This window comes from Ctenocephalides felis, unplaced genomic scaffold, assembly GCF_003426905.1.
Source record: "Ctenocephalides felis isolate EL2017-DRISC unplaced genomic scaffold, ASM342690v1 CF-g0.4_SCAFFOLD_01886, whole genome shotgun sequence".
In the NCBI taxonomy this organism is placed as follows: Eukaryota; Metazoa; Arthropoda; class Insecta; order Siphonaptera; family Pulicidae; genus Ctenocephalides; species Ctenocephalides felis.
In genome coordinates this window covers 181,026,674-181,043,031 of record NW_020538040.1, presented here as the reverse complement: position 1 = coordinate 181,043,031, position 16,358 = coordinate 181,026,674, and the positions used below count along the sequence as shown (strand labels likewise).

The window sequence follows — 16,358 nt, the reverse complement described above, 5'->3', positions numbered from 1 at the left end:
AAAAGTTTAGATCTTTCAAAATATGTCAAAATAAAACAAATATTTTTTTTTCAAAAAAAAAAATTAAAAAAAAAAATTTAAAAAAATTTTTTTTTTCAAAAAAAGTAATTTTTTGTCTAATTGTTTGTCAAAAATCTTATTTTTTCGAAGTAAATTTTTTTCAAAAATGTTAATCGTTTAAAAAAATAATAATTTTTGGTACGGGAAGTTCCAGCAATTTGCCTTAAGGCACGATGCCTTAATTGCCTTAAGACAGAATTCCACTTACAGCTAGTTACTAGATGATCCGACAGACACGTTGTCCTGCACCCACGTCTACAGTTTTTTAATATCCTATACTAATATTTACCGTTTACCTTAAAATAATAAATTGATATCGTAAACGCCGAATTGCATGTATTCATCTTTACTTTCCCATTTGTGGTTTTAAAGTGAAATTTTTAACGTATTTTAAAAATATTGTAAAAGATGTAAAGAAATTTTATATTTCTTGAATTATATTGAAAAAAACTATATTGAAAACTTCATATCCGAATCTTGTGTTGGCGCCCCCTAAGGCGTGCGCTTGTATTTCTTGCACGCGTCGCGTTCAAGGTAGGATCGGCCCTGATTATTAATTAATTTCATATTTTAAGTAAATTATTCAATTTGCCATACATATATTATCTTATTGTCAATAATTACATACATTACATACATTATTTGCCATCTTATATTATTTTTGTCAATAATAATGTAGACATTTATTTTTTCTTATTCATAATCATGAAGATATTATACATATTCTAATATCGTCTAGGCTCATAAGTAAATTTAAATTTTTGGCAGATGACAGTTTTCATTTGTTTTCAATGTCTCAAATATTTTCAATGACATGCCCTTTTTTGCAATTATTTCCATTTATTTCTACAATATTACTATATTTTTATAATCTCATACATTCTAAAAAATTCCCTTAACAAACTTCAGAAAGATTTGTCAAAATCTGAATAATCGGTTAGGAGGAGTATATTTACATACATCATTACAGAAGAATTTTATATATAAGATATGTGAAAAATTTGTTTAAGTACAAAAACTGAAGAACCGTTTTTGGGAAATATTTTGGAACAAGGGATGAACATAAAAAAGTCAATATTTAATTCAGTTTTTAACCATAATTAGACATATGATCAAGGAATATTTTACAGTCGCGATAAAAGCTGTAAATTGCTGTCATTTCGTTTATTTATTACCTTATTTTTAAGTAGTAAGTGTTTTAAAAATAGTTCTGTTCTTGAACTTATATATTTGCTTCTTGAACAAAATGTTGTTATATGTTGTTATATTTATTTAACAACTCATATAACTTTTATTGATGTAACACATGATTATTAGAACTCAACGTAAATATATATATATATATATATATTATATATATATATATTATGTATATGTACTATAATGAATAAATGTTATGTTAAATAACACATCTTGATGGCTTACTTAACCTATTTCGAAGCTATTGTTAAGAGTCAATAGTACCCAGAATTGCTTAGAGACTACTTGTGTGTGACTAATATTAGCAAAGTATATGCAATTTTCAATTCGCACAAAATTTACATAAAAATAATAAAAAAATAAGTGTGAATGAATATGATTTTGCGTTACGTAATTGCCAGTGTCTGTATTTTTATCCATCTCTATATTTTTACACTGGGAAAAAAATATATTTTAAGAAAACATATTGTAATAAATTTTTATCAATTTATTACAATTAATTATTCAATAGTATGTTAATAAAACCAATTGATTTTTTATTTCTCAAAATGCAAATACAATCTATTTTTAAAACACAAAAAAACTTTTTTTTATTCTCTCTTTTAAGTACAACTGTCCAGTAAAGGACATTTAATAAATTTGTGGAATTTACAATTCAATAGTTGTTTTTCCATTAGATATAATATTCACAATATTTTACTGATAATTATATAATTTGAATTATCTACTTATAAAATAATGACTAAGTTATTTCAATTTTTTATCAGGAGAATTGATGACTTAAATCCAATTATGAATGACCGTATGTAATGTCGAGACCAAAATAGAGTTTACCCATTAGTATCCAGGTGACTTTTACAAACATAAAACCAATATGAAACCAAAATTAAATTATTTGCGGTTGACATAATGCGTCACTCAAAAGGAAAAACCAATCGTATAGAAGATTTTGCAACATTGCATACATTATGAAGATCGATTCCGTCATATTAATGCATAGTTTAAAGATTGATATTTGCTATTTTGTGAGATTTGTGATAATTTGAAACAAAAATTTGAAAATATTTCTATCTTTTTTTTATTTTAATTTTAACAGCAATCAGAACCGTCCTATGAGCTGTTGGGCTGAAACTTCTCCTTACTTCGTATTTTTTTAGATGGTAACCCAATGGTAACAATGGTTTAGATAGTAACACAATCCATCCACATTTGATGATTTTTGTTATTAGAATTAATCTAATAGGACTGACTTTTTTTTATTGGTGCAGCAATGCCGGGCAAGGGCTATTTTCACTTGGAAACATATTGTTATTTATATTTCCAAGTAAAAATCGTTGTCACTGCTGCCTTACGACAAGTTGCTCAAAGTGAGTATCGAACCCTGGACCTCTGATTCAGGCTTACCTACGGGCGAGCCCTATATTTCTATCTTGACACAATAACTGTCTTTGATTAACTAACTTCCATGTATAGTATCTGTATACACCAGATAAGCGATTAACGACCAAGTTGAATGACAAAAAACCTCATTTCCTAGTATGCCATAATGATGTGATGCCGACGTAGCATCTATAGTGACTTTTGATAAGACGACATATCGATTTACGTGACCTGATACTGACTGTGAATGAATACTTACTCGAAAGCAGGACTATGGCTAATTTGAGGACGACCAGCACGTAATACTGACATACGATCTTGTCCTTGGACGTTATCTGGGCTATCTGCAGAACACTCAGGATGCTGAATACACCTAGAAGAACAACACTCGTCGCTGCAACCAAGCCTGCAATCCAAACTGCCACTGGAAAAGAAAAAGAAAGGATAAGTTATTGTGGAGGGTAAGGACGAAATATATATTTATGATGCCATTTGTAGCGATAGTTTTGGTAACCAATATCACTATCAATTTGACAGTGATCAGTTAATAATAACATTTGAACAGCAATCAGATTTATTTTGTCAGTGATCTATCTAACTGTTGTGATATATGAGAAATTGAGAAGGCATGCAAACAATATATTAATGTTCTCTATTATACAAAATTATTTCTCTTTTTTTATTTAAATGCGAATTACAATCTATTGATTGTTTTGCAGTTTTTTGACACATTTATTACATGTTCTATTAATTATTTTTTACAACTATAAGAATGCGAATTTAGGTTGTCCTCTCCTTAGGTTGTGGTTATATTCTTAAATACCTCAAATCAGTATTTTTGACATGTGAATGTCATGTGCTATGGTATACAATTGTGGGACAGTGCTCATAAGACTAATATAGAAATAATACAGAAATTTCAAAACAAATTTTTGAAAATTGCCTTAGGAGCTCCAAAATATGTTCCCCAACTGGTTGATTCATGTCGACACAAATACACCTACCATAAATGAAGTAATAACAAAAACAGCACACAAGTATAGAAACAAGCTAATTAGTCATCCAAATTTATTAGTAAATTCCTTGATAACAGGAATCCAAAAAGATTGAAAAGAAAAGCGCCTCTGGATATAATCCATCAACTCTCCTGATAAAAAATGGAAATAACTTAATCATTATTTATAAGAAATTATTTATTAAGTAAATAGTTAAAACTATATAATTATCAATAAAATATTGTGAATTTCATATCGAATGGAAAAACAACTACTGAGTTGTTTTTTCCAACATACCCTTGTAGTATACAATGTCCCTTTTCGGCCGACTATTGTAAATTCATCAAATTTATGGAATGTCCTTAACTGGACAAAAAAATTAAGCTTTTTATAGTAAAACCCAAAAATGCTACTTTCACTTGAAAATATAATAAATATTTCCAAGTGGAAATCGATATCACTACTAATTGATATCAGGTTGTGTTGTATCAGCACAAAACCATGTGGATGCAAAGCCTAGTTTCTATACAAACCCGGACGATTAGTATTAATAATTATGTTTCTGAAAATATTCAAAAATTTTCATTTTCAGTCATTTTCATCGTAACAATAATTGTTTTGCTTCATGTTGAATTTTTTTATAATTTTTATAAGATTTTTTTTATTGGTCATTTTCATTGATCTCTAGTGTTTAAGAGCTTTGGTCTTCTAAAGTGGAAAATTATTCTAAATTTCCAGGTTCAAGTTCAGCCTCGAGCAACATGATATCAAGCAGATCTAATATATAAATATATTATATTATAAAGTAGAGCAGAGTTGAAAGATCCGTTGGTAAAAAGGACCACCACAAGTAAAAATTAAGAATTTTTTAATAACAATATTTGAAAGTAGAGGGAAAAAGGTGAATAATCAGTCATCACCTTCATTCTTAGGAGTTGAAAGATCCGTAGATAAAAAGGATCACCACAAGTAAAATTAAGATTTTTTTTAAAAACAATATTTGAAAGTAGAGAGAAAAAGATGAATAACCAGCCATCACCTTTATTCTCACGACGTTGCTATAGATAAACAAAATTTTTTGAAAATCTATAATAAAAGTATTTTATTTAGTTGTTAGTTTCTAAGCACTTTTGTTTAGTTTACGACACCTTCATTTATTTTTTTGGTGTACGTTATCCAATTGTTTTATAAAATGTATTATTATTTTTAAGTTAGATTCAACAGTTAAAAAAAAAAAAAAACTATAAAAAAGCTCACACGTAGGCGCAGTAAAAAGGACGAGTTATTCCAACTCTGCTGATGAATATTTCTGACGAAATATTAGATCATAGTTATATAAATTGTTATTTCTGTTAAAAATGTACCCATGAAATTTATATTTAGCATTGCTTGAATAATATAGCTATTATTTCGTAAAATTCCATCAAAATTAAAAATTATATATTGGATCTGTTTGCCCGTGGCCGTCCCATTTCACCCCGCCTGTGGAGTATAAAAGACCAGTGACAAATTTGTGAAAAACAGCAAGAAACACATTTCTACAATGATGAATATGCTGGGAGTTTTACTAAACACAGTCAGATAGTTGATGGTTTAATATATATTATTTGTTGTGATTTACAATAACTTACCCTACGGGAAGTTAAAAATTAAATCATACAATGGTTGTTTGCAAATAAAGAAATTTAATCAAATTGCCCTGAGATATGATATCATTTGAAGTGATTCGAAACACATGATATCGTGTAACATCTCCATTCTGAACGAGAAACCACAATAATCTCCTCGTAGGCTTCAGTAGATCCAGATACATCCGGCGGAACGAATTTAACGCTCGTCGTATCGTAGCTCGGATTTGTTACGCAACGGCCCCGGCGGGAATATGCGCGGTTACGCGAACGTTGTTGTCACTTTATAATTGAATTTGACGTTCATTCCACGGCTTTTGGATTAAATATTATGTAAAAGGAGATGCCCTTATGCCGTTGAAATATTTATCACATTTTCCTCGAAAATGAATCCGCGCATAAAGCGGACCACCACCGATATCTCAACAACCAGTGAAATAAAGAAGTTTTTAACAACAATATTTGAAAGTAGAGGAACAAAGATGAATAATCAGTTATCACTTTGATTCTTAGGGAACGTCCATCAATCATGTGATCGATTTTCTAATTTTAATTTTAGGAACTTTTCACCAGCAATATTTGAAAGTAGAGGGCAAAAAATGTATAACCAACCATCACCTTGATTCCTACGACGTTGCTATCGGGAGATGTTTAAAAATTCATAAGAAAAGTATTTTCTTCCGTTGTTATTTGTTTTGATTGTGAGCAATGTTGCTTAGTTTTCCAGACCTTAATATAATTTTCAAATATACGTTATTTAATTGTTTTATGAAATGTGTAATTAATTTTAAGTTAGATTCAACAGTTTTTTTCATATAACCTTTACAAAATTCTTACACCTGGGTGGGGTAAAAAGTACCAACCGAACCTTCACCCTGGCGAAGGTGTAAAAAATAAAACGTTATAAATTAAGTTAAAATAAGCTATTTTACAAGAGAAATCAAATAAATAGTTATTCCAACTCTGCTGATTAATATTGTTGATGAAATACCAGATCAAGGTTAATTACAGTGTTATTTATCTCTGTAAAAAATGAACCCATGAAATTTATATTTTGCATTGGTTGAGTATTTATTTTGTAAAAACCCTTCAAAATTAAAATGAAACATTGGACCTGTTTGCCCTCTGGTCGTACCAATTTACCGCGACCATGGGGTAGAAAAAACCAGTTTACAAATTTTCGAAACATATTTCTATGATGATGATTTAGCTGGGATTTTTACTGAACATAGTCAGATAGTTGTTTGAGATATATTATTTGTTGTGATACAATTGTTTTGGTTTTCACAATATAATTGTGTAGAGTCAAATTGCACCTCTGTGCCCCGCCCTACCCTATATATTATTTATAAACATATTTCTATAATGATGATTTAGCTGGGGTTTTTACTGAATATAGTCAGATAGTTTTTTGTTTGATATGTGTTGTTTGTTATGATATAATTGTTTTGGTTTTCACAATATAATTGCTCAAAGTCAAATTAGACTTCTGTGCCTCTTATTACTATATAAATGATTTTAGATAGCAATCAAAACTTCCTGCAATATCACAATTTCATCACAATAGTTCCATGAGTGTGGTTAATACCCTCCTTAAAGTGATATCTTAGTCTAGAATTTTTAAGAAATCGATTTTTTTACTATATGATATAATATTTTCAAAGTTTAACTATACAAGATTATTTTAAAAATTCAAATTATTTTCGGAAATATAGCTATTTGACGACGAGAATATCCTCCTCTGCTAAATGCGTTTTTCTCGAAACTGTCTATTTCGATGCGATACCCACGATTTCTCAACTTATACTGGATCGATTTGCTTGAAATTTTTAAACAGTCTTCCTTATACATCATACTCTTCAGTATGATCTTGGGTTTTTACTATGTTCTATTATTTATTATTCACTCCGTTTTTTTACTATTTAAAAAAACGAGAATATAAAAAAAAATCTTTTTTCCAGAAAATTGCTATTTCCAAAACCCACTAAAATTCATGCCTCTAGACTAGAATACCCCTGCTTTTTCGAAGACAATATAAAGGTTGGTTCTCTATTAGATACATTGTAATATTAGAATTTCTCTAATAATGATTATGATGACTTTTAATTTGTTCAGTAATTTCAAGAAAATGTTATTATTAGAGTTAGTAGTAGCAAAATCCGATATTTATTGCCTTTAAGACTAAAGTAAGAAAGAAGAACTTTGTTTGATTGCATTGCTCGAATATAGAAAGATGAATACAGATTCTGCAAATCTTCTAAGATCAACATTTTTTCTTTAACTACAGAACTATCGAATGACAAGTGTACATTGAAAATTTTCCATCCTAGACAAAGTATATTAGACTGAATATGTAAAAGGTATCATATTTTCATTTTGAGTGTTTATTACAAAAATAGTAGTAAATAATTGTACAACATTGCAAACTCCATTGAAAAATATATTGAGACTACTGGAACGATTTATAAACCAATCATTGAAATGGTATTCTTGGAAATTAGCAGAGTATAATATTTTCTGCTTAATTCTCACGAGTAGATTATTTTCACACATAGTAATTTTTAGATTGAACAGCAATTAGAACTATATATCTTCTATGAACTGATGTGATGTAAATCTTTAACCTAGTGTTGTTATAATGCAACCCAGTGGTTGACCATTCTCTATCTGATGAGATTTTTTAACTTCCCGTAGGGCAAGTTATAGTAATCGCAAAAAAATCGAAAATGAACATTTTTATATATCTTTACGTTTCAGAGGTTTCTGAACATTTTGGCATACATTAGAAAAAATGGATGTATGTGTGTGTGTGTGTGTGTGTGTGTATGTGTGTGTGTATGTATGTATGTATGTGTGTGTATGTATGTGCGGATACAAATTTTCGTCGACGATTTCGGGAACACGGATCAACCGATTTGAATAATTCAAAAAACATTCGATCCGTATTGATAAGGAGACGTGCTGATTAGTTTTTGGCAAAGGCAGGTCAAGCCGTTCCGAAGATACGGGGCAAAAAGTTCCGAAAACGGTAACTCAGTTTTTAAGAGAACGGAGCGTCCGATTTTAATAATTCAAAAAACATTTTATTTGTATTGACAAGATGAAGAATCCATACAACTTTCATGAAGGTAGGTCCAGCGGTTTCGGAGATATAGAGGAAAAAAGTAAAAAAATGAGCCATTTGGCGGTCAAAAATGATCATTAGACCTATGCACATCAAATTATCAGACATTTTATAGAGATTTTAACAATAAGTATACATTTTGTTAACATTTCTATCGGTTCCGTACCAATGCTTATGCGTTAGACAGCGACGCGGCGCTTACGCGCTTTATATTTTGTCCCTATGTAGTTAAAGCAGTACGATTGCTTTGAAAAAAAAGTTCAGATCTTCCACAATATGTCAAAATAAAGAAAAAAAAATTTTTTTCAAAAAAAAAAATTTTTTTTTAAAAAAAATTTTTTTTTTTTAATTTTTTTTTTTCAAAAAAAAATAATTTTTTGTCCAATTTATAGTTTCTCAAAAATCTTATTTTTTCAAAGTAATTTTTTTTCAAAAATGTTAATCGTTTTTAAAAAAAAATAATAATTTTTGGTACGGGAAGTTCCAGCAATTTGCCTTAAGGCACGATGCCCTAATTGCCTTAAGACAGAATTCCACTTACAGCTAGTTTTATTATAGATTTAATCTAATGATATTTCAGAACCATAATCTCAAGTGAGGTATCGAACCCGGATCCACTGGTTGCTAGACTACGTTCTTACCACGAAATCAAGGCCTAATTGATACTTACAAGGGAACCCTCAGGTTTACTCTTCTGGCATTTTGATGAAACTTCGCATAATGATAGAATTGATAGTCAAACCGAACCCCATAAAATATTATAGGCTTATAAAAAGTGGTTTAATTATAAAAATTGATTAAAGTTGCAAAAAATGCGCTAAGCGCTATATCTGCTGCTGTCTAGAATACTTTCATATTCATAATTTTCTCACGTTAGTGGAACATTTTTTCCAATTTCTAATAGCATTTTCGTTACATAACAGTACACATATAGTTCTCCTGGTGTAAAGTGCTAACGAAATTTGTTTAGCGCCGTATCTTAACGGTATAATACAGATATTCTACTAACAATAAGTAAACACAAAAAACAGAAAATGAAACAACACACAAGAAGCACATCAAGTAATTATATAGATGCACATTCATAAAACACTAAGGAACAATTCTCGCCGCGAGGTAATACATTATCTATGGAATGGAAGGAAGATACTTCATGAATTAATAATATTTAATTTTATAGAGAAAACAATATTTTCAAAAAAAAAAAATTACCCTGAATCTTATCCTCAATATTTCAAGTTAAGTAAAGTCAACTCTACTACAACGTGGTATCTCAAGAACGCGGTTTCTATACTAGACAAAGTTGAATTTGGACAACCCTCCTATAGCTCGATTTTCGTTCAACAACTCATAAGTTCCTTCTGCGCAACTTACGAGATTTTAGTATAGGTATTATTATAAACAAATTTGACTTTTGCAAAATGTTCATATAAAATGCCTTTTTTTATGTACGACAACGGTTTTAGTAGTGTCAGAGCTCATTCACAGAACGTTAGTCTTGGTAAAAAAATGAGCTGAAAAACTTTTTGTTGGACAACGGTTTTAGATAAACTTTTGTATTATTTTTTTATCACACTTTATATTAACTTGATTTTCCTTGAATTCCATAAATAATTTGTATTTTTTTTATAATATCTTCATATGAACTGTTCAATTCGATAAAAATTTATAATTGATCTTGTCTTTTGTACTTGTTGGTCCCAATATAACGCTGTACTAAAGTAGTGATTTGTACTAATTCTGAATTTCTTAGAGCACGGTTCCCATACAACGCGATATACGAGACTTCCATATTGTTCGGTGCGCCCTGACCGCGTTATAAGGGGAGTAGACTTTATATATATATATATATATATATATATATATAATAATAGCTCCATGGTTAAAATCTCATTACCTACAAATGTCAGCAAATAGGTATCCAACGATACCGCACGGTTGCAGATTTATGTAGGTTTATCGCACGAGCTCGGATTTGCTCAAAACGACCATATAAGCATTTCAATTGGTCACACAAAGATTGAATATTTTTCATCATAAAATTTTATTATGTTTATGATAAGATTGAATAGAAAACAATACTTGCGATTGGCGTATTGACGAGCGTAACGCGCATAAGGAAGAATGCATATTCAATGAAATACTTAGATAAATTGTTCTTGATAAACCAGAAGGTGCAGTTATCGAAGAGCGCTGAAACTATTTCCTGGGTTATTATATTTAAATTGATTACTAAAATTACTAGATCATCATTATTTTGTTTTTGCAGCATCTAAATTCAAACGCAAAGACGCATTGCGTTGTATACTTTAATCACTGATATGAAAAGTACCGGTAAACGTTTTGACCATTATAGACTTTATGCTCTGTACATATAAAATATTCATTCTGAACTAAGATATACTTGTCTGCGCTTTTTTCATTAGTTACTTATAATCCACATAATATTTTTAAAATACACTTGTCATGGACCAATAATATTTTAAGGAGTTATTTCTCAAATAACTGACATAACAGACCATAACATTCTTGACCATAAGATAGATAAAATTATGGAGAAAAAACTTTATTGAAAATTTCGCTGGCTCGATTTTCACTTCTGAACAAGATTCAGACCTCAAATATTTAGAAAAAGGTTTAAAATAATTAAATAAGAGTATGAATATATAATAAAATATATTTTTATTTGTTGTGTATAGTTTCTGAAGCAAGGGACAGTAAAATTTCACTATGACACTTTCCTAGGAACAACAACAAAAAATCGTCTTATGCGAGCAAGCTTATTATGCCAGATGGAAACAAAGCATCGAAGTGTAGCTACCGCCTTAATGTGGCGAATTGTACAAAATCCTATTAACCATGATCGTCTTAACGGGGTTCCACTGTATCTATATATCCATGTGTACGACCGACAATGCATGGATCTACGGGAATAGAATCTTGTGCAATCAGCAAAAGCGTCTATCAGTTGTGTTGTGTAGTAACTACGTTTTATAAACGTACATATAATATCAATAACTCGCAAAGACCGGTGAAACGAGTTTTCTAGAACCGGAAAGTAAAAGGACAAGTGTTATAATGTTTTCTTAAAGTTATCGTCCGGGTAATTGAACGTTGTTTATTATGAAACATGCAAGAATTTGACCGCGCAAATTATGTACATATTTGCGAACAGATTTCAAAGGCACCCTGCAGCTAGGTTGAATTAAATTGAAAAATTTAATATGTAAATCAGTGTATTCATTTATTTCATTTTTTCTTTTATTTTGTTTCGCTCAATTTAAATGTTGCGAATCACGATTGATATTCGCACCCATCCGCTAATGGATGTTTCATTTGATTGGCGCCTAAGTTTACTGAATCAATCAAGAGAAATAATTAGCACAAATATTTGTTTTGATGTGCACATTTAATGCATTTCATTATGAAACATTGTCGAGGCTCAGAAAATTTCTTTGCTAATGGTCACGTTGCTGTATATATTAAATTGCATCATCTAATCTAAACTATCATGCCTGGTAAAAATAGGATTGAAAACTAAATGTTGCAATTCATATTGAATTAAAATATAATGTCGAGTTGTACTAGAGCTATGAAGTAGAAAGGACTAGTACCAAACAAAGACAAAGTAGTGGTCTATGGCATCGTGCATTAAGGTAAATTGCTGAACTTCTCGTACCAAAAATTAATTATTTTAAAAAAGATTCAAGTTTTTAACTTAAATAACATAGATTTGAAAATTTTGAATTTTGTTAAAAAATGACTTTTTTGAAAAAAAAAAAAACGATTATTTTTCATATTTTTAAATATTTTGAAAATTTTGATTTTGTCATATTTTTTAAAGCAATCGCGCTCCTTTAGCTGCATAGAGATACACACACACACACGAACATACGTCCATATTTTTCTAAGGTATGCCAAAATGTTCAGAAACTTCTGAAGCGTAAAGATATATAAAAATATTCATTTTCGATTTATTTTACGAGTACTGTAACTTACCCTACGGTTGAAAATGTAGATAAATAATTTAAGAAAATTGATTGATTAAGTTAGCATTTGTACATTCCTTATAAATAATTTCTTTCAGATAATTAATTCATTAAGGCACACTTAATAAAAAAAAATCGATATGTGGTTTTAATATTTTTTTTTACTTGAACAATCTGGCATTGGTAGTTATCAGTTTCGTCGAACAAATAAGGCCAATTCTTATGTAAAATAGAAATAGAGTTGATAATAGAAATAGCGTTGATAAGTTAATAAAAATAGAGTTGGTAATCTCAGGCCAATTTTCAGATAAAATAGAATTAGAGTTCTTGTGTAAGTTCGAAATGGAGTTGGTAGTCACAAACTGTCAAAAACCTATGTATTTGCTGTGTGATCAGACGTTTTACACATAAAACCTAACCTCCAAAACGCACAAATGTGAAAAAACAATTTGATCATAAATGCAGCTTTCTCAAATTATTAACAAAAATTAATCTTTGATTTTTGTATTAACTGGTGGTGCATGGCATCGTGCCTTGAAGCAAATTGCTGGAACTTTCCTTACCAAAGACTAAATTATTAAAAAAAAACTTTGCAAAACTTTGAAAAAATTAGATTTCTGGAAAATTTTGGAATTTTTGAAAAAAAATTGACAAATTGGATTTTTTTTATCTCAAAAACAGAAATACCATTTTTGGCACTTTTTGCCCCATATCTCCGAAACGGCTAGATCTGTCTTTGCTAAAAACTAATCAGCACGCCTCCTTATCAGTAGGAGCCGAATGTTTTTTGAATTATTCAAATCGGTTGATCCGTGTTCGCAAAATCGTCGACGAAAATTTGTATCCGCACACATACAAAATATAGTCCAAAAGCCCATATCTAATTATATCAAGGCAATTAATTAATAATTACCCAGCGTATATAGTATTTGATTCGTTTCGTATATATATATATACATATAAAAATATTCGTAATGACTCAACTATGCCATATTTTTAAGATCTGATTCAATCTTAGCACTTTATAAAACGAGTTTATCGATAATATATGAACTTATAGTTGATGACAGGAGGTGGCAACGCTCAAGGCTTTAATAGCAAATACATTCGATCTGAAACTGGGAAAAACTGTGCTTTCGTAATAAACATGCCATATCGATCGATTGACCATCAGTAATTATTTAATGGTGAGAGGCTATCACCTGCTCGTTTGAAAACTTTTAAACTATAATTTTTCGATATTCTATATAATTCATCATGGCTTGTTCGTGGCTCAAGCGGTAAGAACTTTGGCTTAGTATAGGTTCTATTCCTGATTTGGCAACCTGATAAGGTAACAAGTGAAGAAATCCTGAAAAAAATTGGTAAAGAAAGAACTTTACTGAGCACGATTATTAAAAGAAAAGGAAACTGGATCGGATTCCAGCAAAAAAAGTGTCTCATTATGACGTTGTTGAAGGTAAAATAGAAGGGCTAGAAGGATTGGGAAGAAGAAGAATGCAGATGGTTGTTGACCTACGCGAGAAGAGAAAATACAGGGAAATGAATGCCGAAGCACAAGATCAGGAAAAATAAAATCATAAGAGTGAATAAAATGTGATTAATAGTAATAGAATGGTAATGGGAATTATAAACAAGGAAGGAAAAAGGAATCATTTATTTGTGATGATCTCATACCATGAACATTGTCATCTATTTAGAATTTAATTGAAAGATTATTTTTATATGCATTTCAAATTATATTAAAAAAATAGTTCGTAGCGTGATCGCACGACCCCAAGATTATTTAGCTTATTTATTTATTCGACGTGACCTTCGACGGTTAGGTCATTTGACATCCCAAGAAAAATTAAATTGCTTCGTATTTATTTCAAATAACGATAAAGCAACTATTAAATATCAATTAAAATATTTATTCAAAATCTTTTTTTACCACAATCGTCCTAATTCTTTCGCAAATTTGATCCATTTCTTTTTTTATGATAAAGCCACGATTTGTATTCCCGACGTCGGTCTCTGGAGCGTATCTTTTTTCTGCAAAATCTTGTCTGCGCTGTTTTTCATCACTTGTTTTATTATTTTCAAAAGCCACAGTTGTGTTTTTTTATCACCCAGCTGAATTCGTTCTGGTCGTGCTTACAAATTGTCGCGTGCATCGGTTCGTGACATACCGTACCACGAGTTTAGGTACATATCGCTTAATACTTCTTGGGTTCGTTATGAATTCGAATAATCCAGCGATAAGACGACAGCAAACATTTCTAAATATTTTTTTTAATAATTTAGTATTTACAGATCGTCTAAATATAGCAAAACCTGTTGTTGCATAGTTAAAAGGCGATTGACGGTAATTTAGTGAGAACTCCTGATGCCACCAGAATGGGAACCAAAGTGACTCGATTGCGAACGATATAGGTTGGAGACTAAGTAATTGTGGATTTTTATAAAGAAATCAAATACATTTTTTTGAATAAAACTAAGTTACTTTATTTTGTAACGTATTGTCCATTTGATCAGTAGCGTTTTGTCATCTTTCAAGCAGCATCACCATTTCACTTTCATAAAACTTCTGGTTTTTATCAGCAAAAAACTGAATCAGGTACAATTTGACACCATCAAAATCATCGAATTATTTACTTTTCAAAGAATTTTATAGAGATCAAAACAAAAAGTAATCAGAAGGTTTTATGGATATGTCAAAACATCCCAACCAAGCTCTAATTATTTTTGCCAAGGTATGTAATGTCAATAATGGAATAAATCAACGTTTCGATTGGTCCATTTAGGCCGTTTTTCCACTGCATTGTTTAATTTCGTTAGTTGCTTAATTAAGGCATAAGAATTGATCATTCGATTGGTAATAAACGTTCAAAGTAGGCAATTTTAATCAACTCTAACTGGACGACCAGTTGGACCTACTATCCATTAACAAAAGATTTTTTAAATTTGAACTACGTCAGCAAACATGAAAGTTCAATTAATACCATCTATGCTGAGAACCCCAATTATTTAGTTGCCAACCTATATTTTTGGGAATATCAGATCACTACAAAAACAAAAAATGTAATAAAGACAGCATTTGAATTAATTCAATATTTTTTGTATATTTGGCAAAATAAGTAATTAATTTGTTCTTTTATATATTTGGTTCTACTTGATTTTTCATTTGTCCTGTGTATGTTCGTAGCAGCGTTACAAAAACCATTCAAGGAAAACAAATGAGTTATGAGCGATCTGGTTACTACATTTTCATCATCTTCTATTTTTCATATTATATAGAGCTCCTGTGGAGAATGAAACACGATATAATCTTCTATATAGCATCGGCAAGAAGGATTCTTATTTACATTCATCGTGTAATAGATATCACTGCAAACGCCTAACTGGGGTTGTGAGAAATCGAGATAAGCGAATTTGAAAGGGTCCTAAGTTCTAAAAAGGTTATATAAATCAGTGTAATCAGTATATTTTCGTTAGACTAACGTAATAAAGCTTTTACCAGTTAATTTTCAGTCAGAATCCAATCATGACGACCATATTTGTCAATCACAGAATAAGCTGGCGCTGGTAAGTTGGATAAAAAATGGGTTCATTTTATGAAACTTGACAGTTTTACTACTGACATTAGCTTAAAAGACTTTGCTAATCTAGTTCTCGCAGTTTCTTTCTTTTTGGTTAGACATTGCACTAAAATAGTAAAGTAAAAGAAGGGTATGTGACGTCACTTGTCTGAGCGAACATTGCCGACGACAACCGCGGACATTTAATCAATCGGGAAAGTCCGCGATTGTAGTCGGCAATGTTCGCTCAGACATGTGACGTCACATACCCTTCCATGTTTGAGCACTTATTACGCGCTCGACTAACATTCCATGTAATATAAGATCTATGACTCGTACTCATACTCGTGCTCATTACATATAGCTTTTCAATGTGGCCGGGTTGAGTACCTCTGCTTTAAATCGTATACTACACGTAATTA

The 16,358-nt window shown here is 30.4% G+C and overlaps 1 protein-coding gene across 1 annotated transcript in view; it reads right to left on the bottom strand.

Annotated features, from left to right (window-relative positions):
- Window positions 1-16,358, bottom strand: part of LOC113377328 — a 39,789-nt gene that overhangs the window by 8,773 nt on the left and 14,658 nt on the right. The window contains exon 3 of the mRNA XM_026617604.1: window positions 2,900-3,064. Within this exon, the coding sequence (XP_026473389.1) occupies window positions 2,900-3,064 (165 nt within the window). The remainder of the gene's footprint in view (window positions 1-2,899; window positions 3,065-16,358) is intronic.